General features: G+C 38.7%; 1 protein-coding gene and 1 non-coding gene across 2 annotated transcripts; both read left to right on the top strand.

Annotated features, from left to right (window-relative positions):
• Positions 1 to 1187: 1187 nt before the first annotated feature.
• LOC140924995 (serine/threonine-protein phosphatase 5-like) lies at positions 1188 to 21232 on the top strand. Its single transcript, XM_073374957.1, has 23 exons — positions 1188 to 1327; positions 1409 to 1450; positions 1819 to 1926; positions 3238 to 3312; positions 3835 to 3883; positions 4490 to 4712; positions 8466 to 8549; positions 9440 to 9531; positions 9949 to 10118; positions 11703 to 11774; positions 12824 to 12968; positions 14044 to 14165; positions 14702 to 14767; positions 15311 to 15409; positions 15651 to 15756; positions 16117 to 16177; positions 16671 to 16752; positions 17083 to 17170; positions 17575 to 17615; positions 18961 to 19045; positions 19597 to 19690; positions 20383 to 20461; positions 20771 to 21232. The coding sequence occupies exons 1-23, from the start codon at positions 1262 to 1264 to the stop codon at positions 20834 to 20836; spliced, it is 2115 nt and encodes a 704-aa protein (XP_073231058.1). The 5' UTR covers positions 1188 to 1261; the 3' UTR covers positions 20837 to 21232.
• LOC140925333 (small Cajal body-specific RNA 8) lies at positions 13412 to 13539 on the top strand. Its single transcript, XR_012164390.1, has one exon.
• Positions 21233 to 21549: the final 317 nt, after the last annotated feature.

Here is a 21549-nt window from a genome sequence, read left to right on the forward strand (position 1 = left end):
TTCTTCCAGGCAACTGTGGCTCAGCGGTGAAGCAAAGTGACCTGGGTTCCCCCAAAACACGAATTATCTTCGGAAAACTTCGGAATCTGACGATAGATTTAATTAGATGTGAAGTCTCACCACACTTTACAAACGAATTAATCTCTCTTCAAAATCCGTCAAAATAGATGGATAAAAACGGATATAAAATCAGGCAGATTATTCGTCCAAATAAACACCCAGGATCTGGAAGCCAAGTGTATTTTCGGGATCCGGGATTTGAATAGCCTGTCCATGCGTTTTGATAGTAAAGCGGGGACGAACACGATTTTTAACTCGCTTCACCTACCATCTGAAAGCCTGGAAGAGGACAGAATTCGACTAAAATACGTTGCGCGATTCGGGAAAACCCAAAATATCTTGACGGGAAACGGGATTTGACTTCTACCCAGGAAGCGGGATCCTGCAAAATAAATTTGGGCGCGGGATGCGGGATTTTTTTTGCCTGTCAGTGTCAGGAATTCAGGAAATCTCTCTTCTTCCATCTTAGTTTCTTCCGATTTTTTCCCTCCGCTTCATCATACCGAGGCGGAAAAGTTGGGGTTTTTTTTACATTTCTTTAACTGACACCCCGAAATGGCCAATAAACGTCTTACACTGTTATTAGCTTCTGCGGCAATTAGTCTTTTTAACGGCATGAGTATTTTGGAAACAAAAACGGGATTTGGGAAACCGATTAAAAAAAGTGTGGTATGTGGGCCCGGGTCAGTACACCCCCGGTTCCAGACCCTGAACACGGGCGTACCGTTTGCACACAAAGAAGGAGCGTCTGTAACACGGATCATCCGATCGACCGAAAGATACTGACGAAAAAACAACTTTCAAAATATTACAGAAGAAGAAAATTTACAAAAGCGTTTTCTTCTTATTATTTTCTTTATATTAGACAAAACTGTTTATTCGATTGGCCTCTCTAACAGACACAACTCAGTTGACATTATTTTTAGCACTGTTGCAAGAACGCTCAGATTCATCATAATTCAGTGTATACAGAAAAAATAAAAAAAATCTTAAAGTCAACAAATAAGTTAGATAGGAAAGCACGTTCTTTAGTTCAAAATCGTGACTAAGGCATCTCTGCCTCCATTCGGGAGCATTTATCATTTTCGGCTGTCATTAATTTCAAACGAATCTCTATCGTGATTGGTCGTCGTTACCGACAAGAATCCGCGTCATTTGGAGGTGACACGTGCTCGAATCACGAGGGTCGGCTTCTATTTCGATGGCGAAAGGCAAGAAAGAAAATATGAGCGACGAGGAGAAGGAAATCGACATTGAAAGTGACGAGGTAAATTGATTATTGTATTTTTATGACTTTGCAAGTTGTTTAAGCATCGTTCCGTTTAAAAACTGTCTGATTATTTTGTAGGAGGCAGCTGAAAATGGCGAAGAACCGCAGTATATGTCGCAGGTATACCCTATGTTTTGGTGTCAAATTGCGTGCAAACTACGTCCACATGGCTTTAGTAGGAAAACACGTGTCGATGTTTTGAGGGGCTCCATTTTTCTTAGATCCGTTTCTAGGTGATTTTTTTGACTGTTGAGATTCATAACAAAGAAATTTTTACTTTCAAAATCTGTAAAATATTCCAGATTTCAAGGGATTTTCCCTCGTCCATCGCCGTCACGCTATTATGGAACTTTGCCCAAATTGACAAAATTTGGTTCTCAGGATTTGAATATTTTATGAGGAGCGAATGCCCTATTCTATCTGCAAGGTAGATTTTCCTGTCGGTTAGTTTTGCACTTTCACGGATGCATGATTCGCTTTTATTTTAGGCCGATAAGCGAGCACATCACAACGCTCTCGAGAGAAAGCGACGAGATCACATCAAAGATAGCTTCGCTCATCTTCGCGATTCTATACCTTCGCTTCAAGGGGAGAAGGTAAGATTCTGAAATTTTTTATTTATTTCATTTCTTGTGGGATGCTCCTAAAACAAACTGGTATCAGTGACAAAACTATCAGCTGTTCAAATTGTCAGTTTGTTGTAGCGCACTTTGGATTTACAGTAATTTGCTAACGGTCAAAATTGCGTGGTGAAATGGTTTCCTCGAACAGTTAGACTTAAGCTTTGCATGGTCTTGTTCACTAAGTTAAGTGTCGCTCTTAGATCTAATTTTCGTTCTCTGGAAAGAATGATTGTAGTTTTGCTCCATATGATAAAGATTTGCGTGATACTGTGTTGTCAAGAGGGGTCATTACTTGTTTTATGCAAAATATTTTACGAACTGTGACCGACGTGCCTAGACAGACAGCCAGACGGACATTATTTGTAATTCCTTAAATACATTACTTCCCCAAGTGTCCTCATTGGTTGAAAATCATGCATTCACAGTTATAACTGCATGACGAACATTTTTTCTTTCTATCACATCCTGTCTTTCCCTTACCTTTGTGGGACAGCATGGGCATTTTTTAGCAGAGGAAAGCCACTCCTCTTGTGAAGGGGGGTTGAGGTGGCTTTAATTCTATGATTCTGAGATGAAATGATGATAATAATAGTAGTATATGCAGTCACTGAGGTTTCTATTAAAACTGCCATTCTTGCTTCCACTCAAATGCTGGCTACCCAAAATAGAGCCCCATTTAGATGGGGTTTATGCATGTATGTCCCTAGTTTGAATATCAAAACCAGTTATCTTGTGTATCGAGGAGGAAGCGTTGTCCCTGTTGGTTTTTACCATTGTCTTTGTGCTTTTTTTGTTGCTGTCATATTTTTGACCCATCATTTTATTGTTTGTCACCATTTCTGCCTGTCTTATATCACTATTTCATAGCTATGTTGCTGGGTGGAATTATGTCCTTACAGGTCCTCAGAATACAACTGTTAACCCTTTAAGCCCCAATATCCACATACAAATTCTCCAAACTGATCTTTATATATTTCCTTAAAGAATGAGTTGAGATAAATTTGATAAAAGATCAAAGCATTTTCTCTTTGTTGATCATTTTATTAATTCTCATAACCTAATCTCTTGACAACGTATGGATATCATTAGGAGAAAATTGATGTTGGTCACTAGTGGGACCTAAAAAGTTTATATGGCCAGATATCTCTAAACTACAATAGAAAAGGTGATTCTGTTAGCTGGGAACACACCATAATGTTATATTTCCACTTCAGGTTAAAAAAAACCTTTAAAATTGATTCCCAGTAGTTTAAACTAAAGTTGGTCGATATGATTTCTTTACAGGCTTCAAGGGCTCAAATTCTTAATAAAGCCACAGATTATATCCAGTTCATGAGAAGAAAGAATCACTCTCACCAAGTAAGTGCAATCATTGTTTGTGACTAGCCATAACTGCCTTTTCATCCAAGGTTAAAATTAAGTATGAAACAGAAAAGTACATATGTGTTAAAACTAATAAAATGGACAAATTTAAGAAGAAGTGGGCTCTGCCTTTGGACTCTGTACCCTAGTGTCGTCTGTACTTAGAACATATTTTTCTTTTTTTTTTTGTATGGTTACTTTACCGTTTAATTTCATATTGTAATGTAATGTCATGTATTTGTAATTTATTGTAATGTAATATATCATGCATTAACGTTAGTATTGTAATGCTGTGGAGTATTTAATAAAAGTGCGATATGAAAAAAAAATCGTAGTTTGTGAACAGAATGATATATTTATTATGTTATTAATATTATTATTATTGTAGTTTTTTATTCTTGTACCAGGAGCCTGAAGTGAAACTCGAAATATTCTCAAATATTCTGGGTCAGTAAATAATAAACAGTAAGGGTTGAATTTTCAGGCTTTGCAGTAATTTGTGTTGATTTTTTTTGTTAGACTGATATAGATGACCTTAAAAGACAGAATGGTATTCTTGACCAGCAAGGTACAGCCTCCTGTAAAATTACTTGTACAAAACGTTTGTTACAGTAGTTGGAACTTTACTATTGTCCTGCTCTTGTAGCTGCAGCAAGGCTGTGCTCTAAGGAAAATTGAAGGAAGCCCGATGCTCTGAGCCTGTAAAATCGAGGGTGCCGCATGTGATTTGTATGAAAACACTAAGATTTTTCCCAGGGGCAAAAGTTGGGTGCCAGGGGCCACCAGGCTCTGCTAGCCAGAGCACAGCCTTGTCCAGTACAGAGGCCCTGCCAGGGTAAATTCCGTCAAGCAACATGGTCCAAAAAGTAGCAACAGCGCATAAAATGAAATCGCGACAAGAGACAACCTCCCTCGGCCAAATTGCGACTGTGACGGCAAAGCCGACAATAAGCAACAAGCAACAAGCATTTATATACACTGACACGAGATGTTTTAAAATTCAGACGGGCGACATGGGACCCCCCCCCCCCCCCCCAGCAGGGCCTGAGTACAGCGTTGTGTTGACTTCGTACATAGCTGTATTTTCTGTGGTATTATTGCTACATTATATTCTGAAATATGGGAAACACAGGTTTGTTAAGCTGAGTATTGTTATATTTTCCCTTTGCCATAGTTCGAGCACTGGAGAAAGCAAGAAATTCAGGGCAACTGAGTATTGATGCCACAACTGCCCTTTTGACATCAACTGACAACCTCCTTAGCTCTTCACCAACAGGGGATGGATTGCTAGAAGGGACGCTTAAACAGGACCCCAGCTCACCTCTGAATAACAATGCAGAGATAACATCGGATGATGAGTACAGTAACAGAGCGAAAAGGAGGAAGCGTGATGTGTAACATGTCGTCATTTATATTTAAATTTCTTAGCAACTGTATTTAGCTTAGCAGATTTTTTGCTATTATTTTATACCCTACCACTTTCATTAGTAGCCAAAGTCGACAAAAAAAGATATATAGGACGTCTGGATCAGTGTAGGTTTCTTGGAAACTGAACACCTATCCCTCCCCTAAGCCAACATTGACACTTGGGGAGGGGTAGGTGGGCAGTTTCCCAGAAACCTAAACAGTCTTGTTATTTAAATTTCCACACTAAGAAATTCATGGGCGGGGTCTAGAGTGTGGGTCACTGTTCCCTAGATAAATTACCAAAAAACTCAGACTCCCCTCGATCTAATAGAGCATTTTGTTAAGAGATTAGGGCTAAGAGACACTTTTAATATTATTCATTTATCTGTATAAAGGTGACCTGTACTCTGACCTGTGGAAAAGTGACCTGTATTTTAGACCGACTGAAAATTCATGCATATGCAAATAAGAAATTTTAAGCAACTTTCATTATCATTCTACGCTCTCTTCTGAGTGATCAACATCAACGTTCTCCTTATAAAGATTATCATTATTTATATTAGAGAGGATATTGAGAATTCAGGAAAAGGATCATTCAGGTCAGATTCTCTTTACCTAGCTTTCCTTGATACTTCTATAAGAGACCAGCTTAAGGGCTTCAAAAAGGAGAACAAGTATTTTAATATTGAAAGTCCAAAAGTTTCAAGATTGTTTTCTAAACTGGATTGAGGGGCTTTGATATCATTTAAACATACACTTCTGTGAAAGTTTCAGTTTTAGGTACAATACAAAAGGTTATGATAAACCAGTGATGGATCTTAGCGGAGGGAACTATATGGCCAGGGCGTTGAAGCCCCCAGGACTGAAACAAAAATTTTATCTTCCTGCATCCTTCTTCCCTAAAAGTTTTGATAAGGTTACTGAATTCTCCACTGGATGCAACATGAAAACAACAGTCAATGCTTGTCATCCATTGTACTACTCTACTTAAAATAAGTTGAAATGGTGACTTTGCATTCAAAGCATATATCAGGTAGCAGTTATTCACCAGATCACTCCCCTGGATCTGGCACAACTATTTGAACATCATCCTTATCAACCAAGCCTGAATCATTGTACTGTTTTCAGTTACGTCTGAAAATAATGACATCAAATGTTCATACATTTAGGTTTGTTTTCTTTAATACAGTCAACTCTTTTGAATGTAGCGGCATGGTAAATGACTTGTTTTGACTGCGAAGGTGTACTTTGAGGTTTCCACCCTTAGAGAGCTGTCTCACTGTTAGATGGTTTGATTACAGTGACGTTGATCAAAAGAATTGGTCAGAGTCAGTCTGTTATTGATATCCATCTTAGAGATGGGCCATGAGTGTTCTCTGTTCCACCAAGGCAGGGCTAAGGCGCCGTGAGGGTTTACTGCATCGAACCTGTTCTGCACCTCAAGAGTTGATTCTATTTCTATTTAACTTTATTTCTTTTTGTTTGTGTACATTTGTAAATTACTTTCTTTGTTGGCTAAAGGAAAAAAAATAGTCATTTGGTGATTGAAAAATAAAATAATGTAATTATGGTACATAAACATTATGCCTTAAAGCTCTATCATTGTTCCTATTAGCTGTTGTCAATTATTGATGCCTGCACCTAGAAGTGATTATGGGAAAAAAATTGTCTGTTTAATTATCAAATGTGTGTTCTTTGTATTTTGGACAAAAAAGGTTGCTGCACGGGTAACATTGTACAGATATTCCCTGATCAACATCTAAAACAACATTTTAGATGTTGATTACGGCTAGCAGACAAGTTTGGTCAGCCTCATCCTCTGCAGGCGCTTTGTTTTTCTAACAGAGGCATGCGTGAAATGTGAGTGACTGGTGACAAAGCGCAAGGGACTATGGGAAGGTGGGGGTTTGGGGCTGGCTCCTATATGAAACAGTCGAATCTCTGCTAACGGCCACTTTTTTTTATCCCGTCAGACAAAAAATCCATACATTGACTCTTGCTTTAAACCTCTCCACATCGGCAACTTTCTTCCGTCCCCAAGGTGGCCATTGTAGAGAGGTTCAACAGCACTGGAAAGGGGCTGAACAGGCTTCCTCAAAATGTGAAACGAAGGATTTTGAAAGTTGGACTAGAGGGGTGCATACCTGCCTCCTCCCAATAGAGCCTTATTTTACCCTTTAATTCTCATTTGTTGCCTCTATTCATTACCTACAGAAGTAGTGGGGAGAAGTTGATAAAATATCAAGGAAATTCATTTTGTGTGATCATGTCCGTAATTCTCATGACTACTCTGTTTTACAAGGCATTTATATTACAAGGAGAAATTCGATGCTGATCACTCTTAAGGTGATGTTACACGAGATGATTTGCAATGACGATTTTCAGCGCAACACAGCACTGCAATGTTGGAAGAATGTTGCAATGCTGTGTTGCGCTGAAAATCGTCATCGTGAATCGTCTTGTGTAATGCACCTATCAATGTAAACCCCGGGGGGGGGGGGAGTGCAGGTAAGGGGTGGGGATTTGACAAATTTTAAAGTTTTTTGATCAAATTCCCCAGGGTGGGAAACGAAAGGTCAATCAAAAGTGTCAAAAAAGCCCCCATTCCAGGGGAAAAAATCTAAACAAACAATACTACAATACAGTATAAAACGAATTAAAAGAACATTTCAAAAGTACGTCCTCACTAAACGTAAGCCCCGTAAAATTACTCGCACTCCCCACGGGATTTACATTGATAGGTGCATAACATCACCTTTAGGGCTTAAAGGTTTTTAAGGAAAGTAAGGTGCTGCCATAAGGCCATTACTGTGAGTGACAAGAGGTATATGCCAGAGACCCAGGGGTAACTCCATATGTGTTTCTCCTATTGTTTAAGGGGTAAAATCGTGGAATGGTGCTTGAATCTAAATTGCCACTGTACCTTTTCGGGTATTGAGCTGAGTAATGACAGGAACTATTCCTTGGGGTATGCACACAAAACTAGATTATGGTATCTTAGTAAATTTTTTTTTGATCAGTAGTACAGTACCGCAAATGATCCCCAACCGCAAATGATCCCGAGACCGCAAATGATCCTCAAAATGGACCGCAAATGATCCTCGACCGCAAGTGATCCCTAAAGTCGACCGCAAATGATCCCGTGAAAACTTGAGGAATGGAATGGATTTTATGGGACTGATTACATAAAAGGACTGATTATAAAAAAGAAACCTTTTTCTCTCGCCTTTTAAAGAAAAAGGGAAGGAGGACGCTACATCTCAGGTCAATTTATACAAGGCGAAAAAAAAAATGGAATAAATCTGAAAAGGTATAGTATTTACCGTATACTTCTTCCTTTGTCGATTGCTTCAATTTCCTTTCAAGAATGAAAAATTTAAGACAGGCAGGACGTTACACAGAAAAATTGTTTTAACGCCTAGAAGCTCAACCTTTCTATTGAGGAATACAAAGCCGGGCACCCTCTACCTAACAAGAGCTTTATTGACTTTACTGATCTTTTTGAAAGCATGAAATTAATCAGCCAGAATATTTCATTTTGATTTTTCTCTGAAGTGTTAATTTTACGTGATAAACAGCAAGACATTTGTTCGTAACTTAGGTGCCCATTACGAAACAAGACATGATTTAACATAAACACAAGTCAAAATGCCCCCGAACTTATCAATGTACACAGGTTTCGGTTTATTTCGAAATAGCAACTTTCTTACATCTCATGAACGTGTTGTGAATTGTTATATTAGCGTTTTTATGTATATTCATTTGTTGTGCTTTGCTGAAGACAGTTACCAGAAATCTAAACCTGGTAATGAGAAACGCAAAGCCAGGTAAGCGGTAGTTATCGTGTGACAAAACATCGTAAGAAACCGTCACATTCACGGACTAAAAGAAAATCGCTTATGATTATTCGGATCCAGGAGGCACTTAAGAGAAAATTAAACAACCTAAGACCCTTATTTAGCGGCAATGAAGAGCACTGCATTTCAAAAGAGGTAAAAGGAAATGCTCTTGCATCAAAGGGCAAATCATGCCGACCAGAAACAACAATAACCGCAGAAATTGCGTGTCATGACCTCTCACTATGCAATAAGCAGCAAAAATCACATTTGCTCAGTCAAAACGTTTTGCTCAGAGGTATAATCTACCCGCCAGAGCCGGAAAAAAGTCATTGGAACAAGCAGCAGTGTGTTGCCTACCTACTTCGTTTTTACTCTTGAATGATTTTTTTCATTTAGTTTTTATTCATATATTTATTTGAGAAGTAAAATTTAGCTTTTAATCTGACTTATTGTAATAATAATAAAATCGACACGATGATCCGCTAACCTGATTCCAAGCCATTCCTATTTTTCTTTCGGGATCATTTGCGGTCGACTTTGGGGATCACTTGCGGTCGAGGATCATTTGCGGCCCATTTTGGGGATCATTTGCGGTCTCGGGATCATTTGCGGTTGGGGATCATTTGCGGTACTGTACAGTTGTACTCTGGTAATTTCAAAAGGTTTCGTACTTCATGACCACTGGTCTAGTACTCCAGTGCAAATCCTTCCATCCCTCTGAAAACTATACAGTCAAAATTTGTGTTCCGATCTCTTGTTACATCAACATGATACAGGACACCGGACAAAAGTATTTCTCTCTCCCCTCCCCTCCCTCATTCCCTTGTTCCTATAAATAGCAAACGAGAAAAGCCTGGGGCTAGCTACAAGTGATTAAAAATGGCGGACGAGAAGGCAGCAAGTGGCGAGATGACAGAAGACGAGAAGAAAGCAGATGAGTACAAGTTGAAGGCTAATGAATTCTTTAAAGGTATGGTTTTATAATCAGCGAAGATTTCAATGATATTTAACTTGTTTGAATTTCGAAAAAATAAATTAACTGGTGTCGAAGGAATCAATGACAAGATAGAAGATTCAAGAATATTCTGTATTGGGACGACCAGCCGGCATTTTTACAAAAAATAGAAGGCCTTTCAGTTTTCATTTAAACCGTTTTATTTGGTGACCAAAGCTTAAACTGAAGATTTTCATTAATAAGAGTCCACCACAATCTCTGGTCCAGATATGCGGCCGTCTAGCTGCAGCGTATGGCAGAACTCGACCATTAACGTCTTTTTAATACTAAAATGTGTTCGAGGAATTTTTGAAGTTTCATTTTCGAATTGAAGAAAATGATATTCTTCAAATGATTTTTTATGATCATGATTTCGTTACTTGTTACATTTAGAGGGAAAATATGATGACGCACTTAGTCTTTACACTAAGGCCATTGAACTGAATCCCAGTGTACCGGCATATTATGGAAACCGAAGCTTTTGTTACATAAAGACTGAATATTATGGCTGTGCTCTTGAAGATGCAAACAAGGCTCTTGAACTGGATAAGAAATATGTTAAGGTATGTCAATCAATGTTAATACATGTTAAATGTGTGTTTTAATGCAAGATAATTTATGCTAATGTATACACACTGGTTTTTATGATATTCCATTTGCAAAATCACAAAATCACAAAATGAAATAAATTGCATGCACAAAAGAACTAAAATTAAAGAAATGGTAACAAGGTCAATGCCATGAAAAACTGTAAGAACTAAATGGAGGGCCAAGGCCAAAGGTGCAGGAGAGGTCTACCCTAGGCTGAGAAAACAGCTGATATTTGGCGACACTACCACTGGTTTCCCTGTCAAGTGGCGCCTGAGAAACAAGTGCAGAATTCCATACTGATGACGCGTCACTACCCAGACCTGGGTAGTGCTTCTGATTGGTTGTGCCGCATGAGAAATTTGATTCAACTAATCAGAAGCACTACCCAGATCTGGGAAGTGACATGTCATCAGTATGAAATTTCTGCACTTGTTTCTTAGACATCATTTGGCAGGGAAACCAGTGGTAGCATTGCCAAATGTTGGCTGTTTTCTTAGGCTAGGTCTGCTTCTGAAAAGGAAGCTAGATTACTGTAATTACGTGATGAAATTTAAGTAAAAGGAATAGAAAATAAATAGAGGTTCTGGGAGGTGGGCAAGCCTCCAGAAGCATCTGGCCAAGCCCACCTGCCCCCGGGAAAAGCTTGAAAAGGCTAAACAAGGACCCAAAGTATGGGTCTTCATGGCTCAGTTGGTAGAATGCTGCAGCGATATTCTTCTTATCCCACAATGTTTTAGAAGTAGTTACTCAAATCAGTATACAAAGTCAAACCCCCGCGTTATGGATACTAACTTAACAGGACACCTCACCAAAGAAAGCACTTACATTTTTTCTAAATTCAAGCTGCTTAATGCGGACACCCTGTTAATGCGGACACTTTCCACCCGGGGGGGGGGGGGGGGGGTGGGGGGCACTTTAGGAATTTCTGGGTGGGGATGTGCCACTGGGAGCCTGGAACCCGTAACCTTTACCAGAGCTAGTTCAGCTGAATTTTGCTACCCTATACTAGAGTAAACTCCCCAAATCCCCCTATCCTAGAGTAGCTGTGTACCTAGTCTAGATAAAATCTTCAACAACTGATCAGTTTCCTGAAGAATGATACCCTATTCTAGACCCAAACTCTCGGATTTATATACCCTATCCTAGAGTAAACTGCTTGAAAACCATACCCTTCACAGCGGCACATACCTATATAGCCCATATATGGCAGTACCCCCCCCCCCCCCGGGACTTTCCATGGCCCCCTTAGTGTCTGTATTAATGTGGTTTGTCTGTAGCGGGTTTAGTCTAAGGACAACATTCACGTTCAAGGCTGTGCTCTAAGGAAAACTGAAGGGAGCCCAGTGCTCTGAACCTGTAAAATCTAGGGTGCCCAGCATATGATTTGTATGAAAAAAGTAAGATTTTCTAGTTGCCCAAGAGCAAAAGTTAGGCGCCAGGGGCCACCGGGCTCTGCTAGAGCACAGCCTTGATATTATGATGTAACTCGGTGTTTGTCTTTGTGGTAAAGCTGTCATGTGTCAGTCTTTGATCTCCTGATTTTTTATCAATGCCAGGCATATTATAGACGTGCATCAGCATACATGGCTCTTGGGAAATTTAAACTCAGCCTCAAGGACTATGAAATCGTAGGTACATCTCCTTTGACAGGAGAGATATTTTTCTCTATGTTTAGAGATATCCCTTTCTCCAGAAAATTTACTGTTAGTGTATATTGTAGCAGTGAGAGGTGTTTTAAAGGTCTCTTTATCAGGAACATAAATATTTTGAAAGTGAACATGATCTTTGCAGTAGAAAAAATCAACCTTTACTTGTAAGCAGTTAAAAAAGAACGTGAAAAAAAATCAGGCTTGTTTAGGAATTGGACCTGTCCCTTGCAATGAGTGAACACAATGCTCAATCTATTGAACCAATCAAGCTAACTAGAGAGATAGCCATTGAAAGTTTGCGAAATAGCCGATAGTGGAAATGACATGACATGAATTGCAGTTCTTAACTCTTTGAGCCCTCACAGTGATCAGCATGAACTTTTTCCTTGAAATAATACCTTCTTTATTGGTACTTAATTTCGCAGATCGTTAATTTCCTGTTTTTCATGATTGTAAAAAAATCACGAAATTAAAGACCCACGAAAATAAATCCTCGCAAAATTAAAGCACGCAAAATTTAATACCCATATAGGAAATTCAAATAACAATTAACATGTAATAGCAATGATATGTATCGGCAACACAAATTGCTAACTGGTTTTACTGGCATGCTCCATTTTGTGTCTTCCGCCGTGAAATAACATTAGTTTGCAAAGATTTCACACATTGATTGTTCCAGTTTTTCAAAATTTTTTTCAAGGTTTAGACTTTTTAAAAAAAAGAAGTTGACAACACTTGAATTGCAAAATTAATGCCCTTTTTTCTATTATGAAAATAAAACCCCGCAAAATACTGTCTCTTTAAAATCAAGAAATTAAGTACCCTCAAAATTAAGTACCAATAAAGTATCAATTCTTTTTAAAACAGGTTGGTCATGAGAATTAATGACATGGTCATAAAAGATGCATTCAATTGGTAACCAAATTCTCAGCATTACTTTTAAAGGAAATTATTAGGAACAACAATAAGAATTAAAATTTTGAAAATTGTCATTATTATGATTTATGATGTTATCCATTAATCTCCAGGTGAGAAAATATAGACCCAAAGACAAAGATGCAGAGTGTAAATACACAGAATGCAAGAAGATTGTTCATCAAGAGGCATTTCGCAAAGCCATAGCTGTAGAGGACAAGAAAGCAGTTGCTGACTCTGTTGATCTCAATTCAATGGGTGTGTTGATTTCTCTCCTTTGCATGGAATCAAAACATCTGTCTTAGTCTTGTTTTCTTTATTATGCTTTATGTAGAGTGAGTTTTAAAAGTGTTCTATGACACAGGCAATATTCAATGCATGTTTGATCACACCTTATTCAAGTGATCACCCAATTAAAAAACCTGTGAGTTATTTCAGAATGTCAATCATGTGCCTGTCGCATACAATACTTTCATTGTACAGTCAACTCTCTCTTAACGGACACCTCTATTAGACGGACACCTCTGTAAAACGGACACTTAGAGTTGGTCCCTGCCTTTCTTTACTCCCTTTATTTGACTCTCTATAAGACGGACACCTCTCCAAGACGGACACTTAGTGCCGGTCATAAAGGTGTCCGTCTTAGACAGAGTTGACTGTATTGATAGAAACTTGTTTATCCCACAACACAGTGTATGTTTGGGGAGTTTGATACTTGGCACATAGTTTTCTTGTTGTGTCCATCACTTAATTCCCAAGATTGACGTGCTCTCTGATGACTGTATAATGCTCAAGAAAAGTCATACAGACAGATGCGGAGCATACAAGTTTGGTCTTAAACACTACTACCACACAAGCCTTTGATAAGCATTTCAAGTTGTTATTAGTCAGTAGTTTATTAAGCAATCGACTGCACATTTTAATGGGTTATTAATGGTAACATCATAGGATTTTGTCCACGGACTTAAAGTAAGAGGGACAAATCCTCCTTCCATAATTTGGTATAGGAATGAAACAGTCAATGTTATTTTGTGGCCTTATTACAAAAACTTAGAACCTGTCACGTAAGTGACTATTCAAGTTTTCAGGTTGTTTTTGAAGGTGCCCTTTAGATGCTGGGAGAATGTGAGAGAGGTTGTAAATAATGAGCCATAGTGAATAAAGAGTAACTTTTTTGACTTTTTCAAATTCAGTAAAATAAGCAATTTTCATGTTTTTGACGAATCAGAGAGTTGATGCAATAATTTATTAGTAATATTCATGTCAGTTTTGTTATGTAAAAATTAATGGTCACGACGTTATAATAATTATGTTATAATTTTGACTTTGCAAGTGGTGGAAGATGACTATGACGGCCCACGATTGAGTGAAGATGGAATAACAAAAGAATTTGTGGAAGAATTAATTGAGAGATTTAAAGAACAAAAAAAGATACACAAGAAATATGCATACAAGGTAAGCTGTTTTAATTTTCTATTGCATTCTTATCTACTTTATTCTGTATCAGCAGGGCTGTCATTTAAGGCTCGACTCGGGGGATTTCCTCTGGCTGTTTTGCAGGGTTGTCATTAAGAGACCAAGAGAGTGGCCCCCGGCTACTTTTTTTTGAAAATAGAAGAAAAATAGAACCAAAAGAAATCCCTATCCATTTGATTCCCCGCCTACTTGTTGTGTTTACCCGGCAACTTGAAATCTTAGTGACAACCCTGGTTTTGAGTCTGACCCCCGGCTACTTTCTTAGGAAACAAAAAGAAAATATGACCAAGAGAACTTACTAGCAGTTTGTAATTCTCTTTCCTAAAAAATAATGCATCTATATGGCAACTTGAAATTTCTCTGTGCTAGACAAGTCTAAGAATAACAGTGCTGTAAAAGCCAATAATACTAACATTATTTTTTATGATAGTACAGGCCCCTAAAGCTACAAATACCCTTTTGAAATTATAATAACTGGTGTTTGTCCAACATCTTTCCTCCTGTTGTCTTTTCAGATTTTAATTGAAGTAAAAAAGACATTTGAGAAACAGCCATCAATGGTTGAAATCACAGTACCTGAGGTAAGCTCTGTTTTTGTGGTCGGGCCATCCACAACCTGGATCTGATCAACACCTGTAAGCACATAAGTGACTTATGGGGGTTGATTCGATCCATTTTTTGTTGATACCTCATTCTTCGCACCTCTTATCTGGATGGAACTAGCCTGCGCTTCAGACGGAAATTAACTTCTGGCTAAATCTGTCTGTGAAACAGCACCAAAATCCTTGTTATGGGTCCCCAGCTTGTGTACCAGGATTTGAGTACACGCCATGATTGCCCTGTTAATAACGCCATTATCAATTTGCCAATCGGGTTGAAGGGAAATTCGCATTCGCAGTAATTCGTTGAGTCCGTTTGGGGGCTCAGAACATGGATATCGGCACTACTTTGCAGACATTACTAACCAGGGTTAAATTACAACTGCAACACAGGCTAGATAAGCATGGAAGTTAAATGTTAGTACCTTTTCTTTTTCTGCTTGAATTCAGCTAACAGGGCTGCAGACAAGGTGTGCATGAGCCAAATTCTTCCTTTACGTCTTTAATCTCATTTTTTCTTTCCAGAATGGTAACTTTACTGTGTGTGGTGACATACATGGGCAGTTCTACGACTTGTTAAACATTTTCAGTCTTAATGGACATCCTTCCCCTGAAAATCCATATGTATCCTTTGAAGAATTGTAACTGGAAAATATTGTTATGGATTGCATTTAATATGTTCTATTTATTAGTTGTACAGCTCCAAACAATGATATTTCACGTAAAGATAACATGTTTTTTTTCATATGTGAAGATATCATGTTTTCGCGTGAAAGCCCACCTGGTATTTCTCTTTGGCATGCATTTTGACTGTTTTTACTGTAGGTACATTGTAATATTACTATGTTCCTTAACAGCGTTTCAGTTATTTAATGGTGATTTTGTAGACAGAGGGTCATTTTCATGTGAAGTCATTTTTACTCTTTTTAGTTATAAGCTTTTGTATCCGGATCACTTTTTCATGTCACGAGGTGAGTGAATTGTGATTTCAAAGTAAGAGTGCCCTCGCAGGCTATTTTTCTCTAGGTATTTTGGTGTCCCTCTCTCCTCAATTTGATTTGGAAGGGCAGGCAGAGAACCACTTTGTTGATGTTTATTTACTATTTTCATATAACTGTGAGAGGTTTGAACCCAGAAGTCATTTCAAAAGTAGGTTGAGTTTGATCGTCCAGGTGAACATAGACCTGAATAGGACTGTTGTTGTTAACAGTGACTGATGTTTCGACAACCTTTGCGGTAGTCATCTTCAGAGTCAAAGTGAGTTGTATCACGTCAGTTGATGGTATTATACTCTGGTTATTGATCTGATTTTATTAATTTACTATTAACAGGGAATCATGAGAGTATTTACATGAATCAAATGTATGGCTTTGAAGGGGAAGTGAAATCCAAATATCCTTTTTATAACATTTTCTACATGTGCTTTCGTTAAGTAGTGTGATTTGATTCTAATGCAATTTAGATCCACAACCAACTTTCGTGGGATGTATTGTTATTTTCCTGTGATCTGATTGGTCAACTTTGTCTAGGTAGCCCCAGTTATAGTAGTCGCACTGCATTTTTTGGTAGTTTATAGACCTTTCCCACATTCCTGTAAGCAAAGGCACCAGCTCGCGGCTGGGTTGGCCAAAATACAGTGATTTGTACGAAATTGTCCAACCTTGCTTCGTCCTCACTGGAGCGTAATGCAGGAATGGTCTATTAACCTAGAGATAGAACATTTTATTGGATTACTTGCATAATAAGCATACTTCATTTGAATAAGTCTAAGTGGCCCTCCTTACAGTAGTTGTGCTGTAATTATTGTTCACTGTCTGACAACCTTTTTATCTGACCAAAGAGAAATAAAAGCTTTAGTTTATGTCAGTTCTTAACTTTGTATCACATATACAGCAGATATGTCAGATCTTTTTACTGAGGTTTACAACTGGTTACCTCTTTGTCATCTTATAAATCAAAAAGCTCTGGTATGTACTGCTCTTTATATCCCAGTGACTATATATTGTGAAGCTCGCAAGTAAGCGAGGATTTCGTCCACAGACTCAAAAGTTAGAGTCACCTTACAAAACTCCATCAAACACTCTGGCAGTGAAAGGGTTAAGTGACCTTACTCAGGTGTATGGCGTCAGTTGTTAACGTTAAACGTTTTTACGTGGAATAAAATAGAGTTGAGTTGCTCTTTGCAGCTAAGCTCCCAGCAGCACCCCACACACCTAAAACAAACAAACAAAAACATTGATCACCCTCCCCCAAAGTCGTTTGTGAGCTATAAATGTATAGAAATGTTTCCTCTTTAGGTTATGCACGGCGGGTTGTTTAAAAGAGATGACGTTAAGCTGGACGAGTTAAGAACAATTGACAGAAATAGACAGCCTGGAGAGGAAGGTATATCCACATTAAAAAATACATTCAATATTTTTTAGTGCTTTAGTTTGGGTTGTTTGCTCAAGTTGTTTCAAGCCTGGTTCCCAGGGTCTCTCATCTTCCCGCCCAAGCTTGGGCGGGAGGATGAGAGACCCTGGGAACGAGGTTGAAGTTGTTTGGGAACGTGAATCCCACCGTTTACAAACATGGGCTTAATAATTCAAATTTATTAAGCAAAGTTTCTATGCTGAAAATCCTTGTACTTTGTGGAACAAGAATTGTAGAGTCATTGTAGTCTAGACTCGGATTTAATACTTTTAATAGTGGAGGTTGCGGTTAAAGCCCTTATGTAGCGAAGCACAAGTGTATCAACTTTTAAGATCTTACCTCTGAAGATGATCATTTTTTTTTCACATTTTTTGCAGGGTTGATGTGTGAATTATTATGGTCAGATCCTCAGCCGCAGGTACAGTGTATGTGCTCATATATAGATTTAGCCAGGGCTAAAAGTAAAGTTCTCGTTAGTATTTATAGTTTACTCAAACAAAATATAAAATCGTGTAATGCTAAAGGTGATGTTACAAAAATCTTCGTTGCGAATCGTCCCGTGTAACATCACCTTAATCGGCGACGGCAACAAATACGTCAAAAAAAGGTCTAATTAACAAAAAACAACTTTGCACGTGCAGCACACTTTTTTGTACATTTATTTGCCGTTGTTTTGCACGACTACAACGTGAAACTTTCAGAAATATCTTAAGCTTTATCCAGACGTATGCGGATTTAAAAATTTCCACGTCCACACGTTTCCGTATTCAAATCCAATTTGCCCCTCCACACGTATCCGAATCCGACACGGATTCACTCTAGTACCCAGGACTCCTCTGGGAATATTGGCAACAGGGCAAGCGTCGAGGTTACCATCTTGAATACTAAGAATACAGTATTCACTGTAACTGTTAAAAAGTTTTTCAGCAAGCGGACTAATAACATTCAAGTTTGAACTATGCAACCGTTGAAAACTTTCAAACCGTTTCAACTTATCTGACCTCTCAGGAAACAGCCCTCAAATTCATGAATGTGATTGGTTCGTTTGCACAAAAAATTGAGAATCTTTTGTTTTCAAAAACCGTTGTGACTAGATAATTTTCTTCCAAGTGCCCCTGTTGGAGTAGTTGCACTGTAGATGTTTTAGTCACTTCCTTACTCGCCTGCTTGTAATTTTTGCTTGTGCGTTGCTCGGCGCACTGCGTCATTTTTCTAACCAATCAGGAGGTAGCAAGCATTTTCCCGCGCTTATCGCCGGCTACCACTCATTTTCCCGCTCTAATCGCCTGCTACGCGTGTGTTTATGGCCATTTCCGAGTTGTCCCAAGTCTCTTTTTGAATACGAGGGAAAGTGCAAAGTCTTTGATGTAAAAGTCATTTTTAGTTCTTAGTAAAAGTGAAACCCATCTCCGCCTTAAAACTGAGGGTTTTGTAAACTCGGAAGTGGCGTATTATAGTAGAGGCCCCTTCCTTGACAAGTTTTTCTTCGTTCAAGGAAAACTTGCTCATGTAAATGCGAGATAGTCGATGCTTTTTAGAGGGTTCCTTTTTTGCTTCACGCGTTGTTTACGTGCAACGATGGTCAGCATTTCCGCTTTTGTAGGTAACATTGCACTTTGAATCTCTTGCGTCAGGCATCTGATTATTGGCGGGAAAAAATTGTCACTTAGATGTCATGTGACCTTGAATAAGCCAATGAACGTTAGTATTGTGTCGGGAAACCCCAGCTACCTTGAAAACAGCTTTATCTGTTTTGCTTGTAGCCCGGTCGTTCGCCAAGCAAGCGTGGCGTCGGTGTGCAATTTGGCCCTGATGTTACTGAAGAATTCTGCAAAAATAACAACCTCGGTGAGTTTTTGTTTTATCTGTTCCTTTTCTATAGCTGTGTTTTTATCATGTGCAGGTTACATACAGCGCAGTATCGGCAACAAACGCCTTCGATAAATCTTATTTGGGTCACAGTTATCGTTGAAAATTCAGTACAACTTACGGAGGACTTCAGAGACTTTATTGGTGACGGGGACGCGAGTAAAACGCGAGTTCTAGTTCTTTTTAAACAACTTACTTTCTTTTTGCTTTAATGAGGCTCACTTGTGTGAGTTTGTGGAAAACTTTGTCGGCAAATGCGGGCGCGAAAAATGATGCGAGGAAAAGTGACTTTTCACTTTTCCTCGCGCGTCAAAATTTTCTCCGAACTCGCCCAAGTAAGCCTGCTCGCAGGCTAGTAATGCAATAATTTTTATTTGGAATGGTCATGCTCAAGAATTCACTCACACGCTCAAAGTTAGACCTGCATTTTCCTTGAAATTCTTGAGGAAGTGTAACCCTAGATTTCCAAGCAAAAGCAATGCCACCACTGTGATTGTAATTGTATTTTGAATTATTATCATAATTTTCAGATTATATTATCAGGAGTCATGAAGTCAAACCCGAGGGATATGAAGTGATGCATGATGGGAAGTGTATCACTGTCTTTTCGGCGCCGAATTACTGGTCAGTTTTTGCCTCAAGTTGAAGCATGTTTCTGCCAAAAATTAGCTTGTTATCAAAGGGTGGGCCAGAGCTTATAAAAATGAATAAGACAATAAGTCCGGAATTCGAAAAGTCCACGGAATGAGGAAGTTGCAGTCGATATTTTATCGATGAGTCCGATGTTTTGTGACATGCGCCTTCCTCTTGGGCCCTGGAAACGAGCTTTGCAAAGTTACAGCCGATACCTTCTTTACATATATGTCACATATTTAAAGGAGCTGAGCTTACATTTACGCGGAAAATAGGACTCTAGGTTTAAATGTGTTCAAAAATGTTAGAAACTCATTTGTGCATTCGCCATGACATAGGTTTAGTAAGCCTATTTCAGGAGGTGAGATCGTGGGGAACGCTGCAAAATGTAAAGAGAAGCTCCATGTGAACGTAGCCGTTAATTTCCTTTCTTTCAAATGCAAAACTGTTCAGTTTCAGACGTTTTTCGCGCCGTGAAATACTGAGCTATGTCAGGTGCTATGCCAACTTGTATGGCAGTTAATATTCCCCTGTGCCTCAGTGATCATTTTCTTTATTCTCATCACCTGACTGTGTAATTACACATGAATGTTATAAGGAGAAAATTAGACGCTTATCATTGTTAGAGCCTAGGAACTAAGGTTTTGAGACGCATCAGCGAATGTGGTGTTTATTTTTCGTAGCGATCAAATGGGAAACAAAGGAGCATTTATTACCATGGGACCAGATGCCAAACCCAACTTCACGACCTACGATGCTGTGGTAAGTACATTTAAATCAAAATAGTTTAAGAAACTGCGTTGGCCTTTGCGTCTCCTCTTCGGCATTTTCTATTTTACCAGACTAATATTTTGAGGTTTCCTTCAGGGGAAGTTGCATATTAATTACTAAAACTATCGTGACAGAGCGCTTTTAATTGTGTCATGAATCGCTCTCCGCTTGGCAGACCAGCACTTTACCTTATTTACACGGGCCGGGAACAATTTTGTGTGCTACTTAGGCTCTCTACTAACTCACCTCTGGCGAAGCTTCACAAAAAAAGAATTTTAACTTATTTTATCTGCTACACAGCCTCATCCGGATGTGAAACCTATGGCTTATGCGAACTCCTTCATGTCAATGTTTGGTTTCATGTAAGACGCACTGCAAGGTCCATACTTTCGCCCAGTCACCGAGTCCTGTTCGGATTGGTCCAAGTTGTTATCAGGCTACCATCGAAGACCACTGTTCTGATAATAAGCGTCCCGGTCAATACACAGGCCTAAGCATTTATCATGTGTGTCTCCGCAATTTACTCTATTTTTTGACAAAGAACAGTTTTCTATTCGAAAAGCACTATTCAGTCCACTCGAATACATTGCATTCGGCCAACTATAATGGTCATTTTTATTATGACGATATTACAATGGATCAAGCCGTGGTTGTTAAGACTTGCATCATCTGCGACTGTTCACTGGTGAACAAAGTTGGGCCGTAATTCGCGGTATTTTTTTGATCCCATTATCGATACCCAAACCCAACCAGTTCTTCTTTACATTGCCTGTTGATCTCAGTCTTTATTTTTGTCCTCATCATACTGTAAGTTGTCCTCTCTTAAATCTCAGTCTTATTCAATTATATACACCTATTTAGAATTAAACCTTTTTGTCTTTTGTATACAATTCTGTAGTGTTAAAATGCTGACAATCTCGAGCTATGTCATCGTGTTTTTTAACCCTTTAAACCCGAAGATCAAAAGTCGAATTCTCATTTGTTGCCCCTATTCATTTCCTACAGAAGTAGTGGGGAGAAGGTGATAAAATATCAAGCAAATTCATCTTGTGTGATCATGTCCGTGATTCTCATGACCA

This window comes from Porites lutea, chromosome 14 (assembly GCF_958299795.1).
Source record: "Porites lutea chromosome 14, jaPorLute2.1, whole genome shotgun sequence".
Classification (NCBI taxonomy): domain Eukaryota; kingdom Metazoa; phylum Cnidaria; class Anthozoa; order Scleractinia; family Poritidae; genus Porites; species Porites lutea.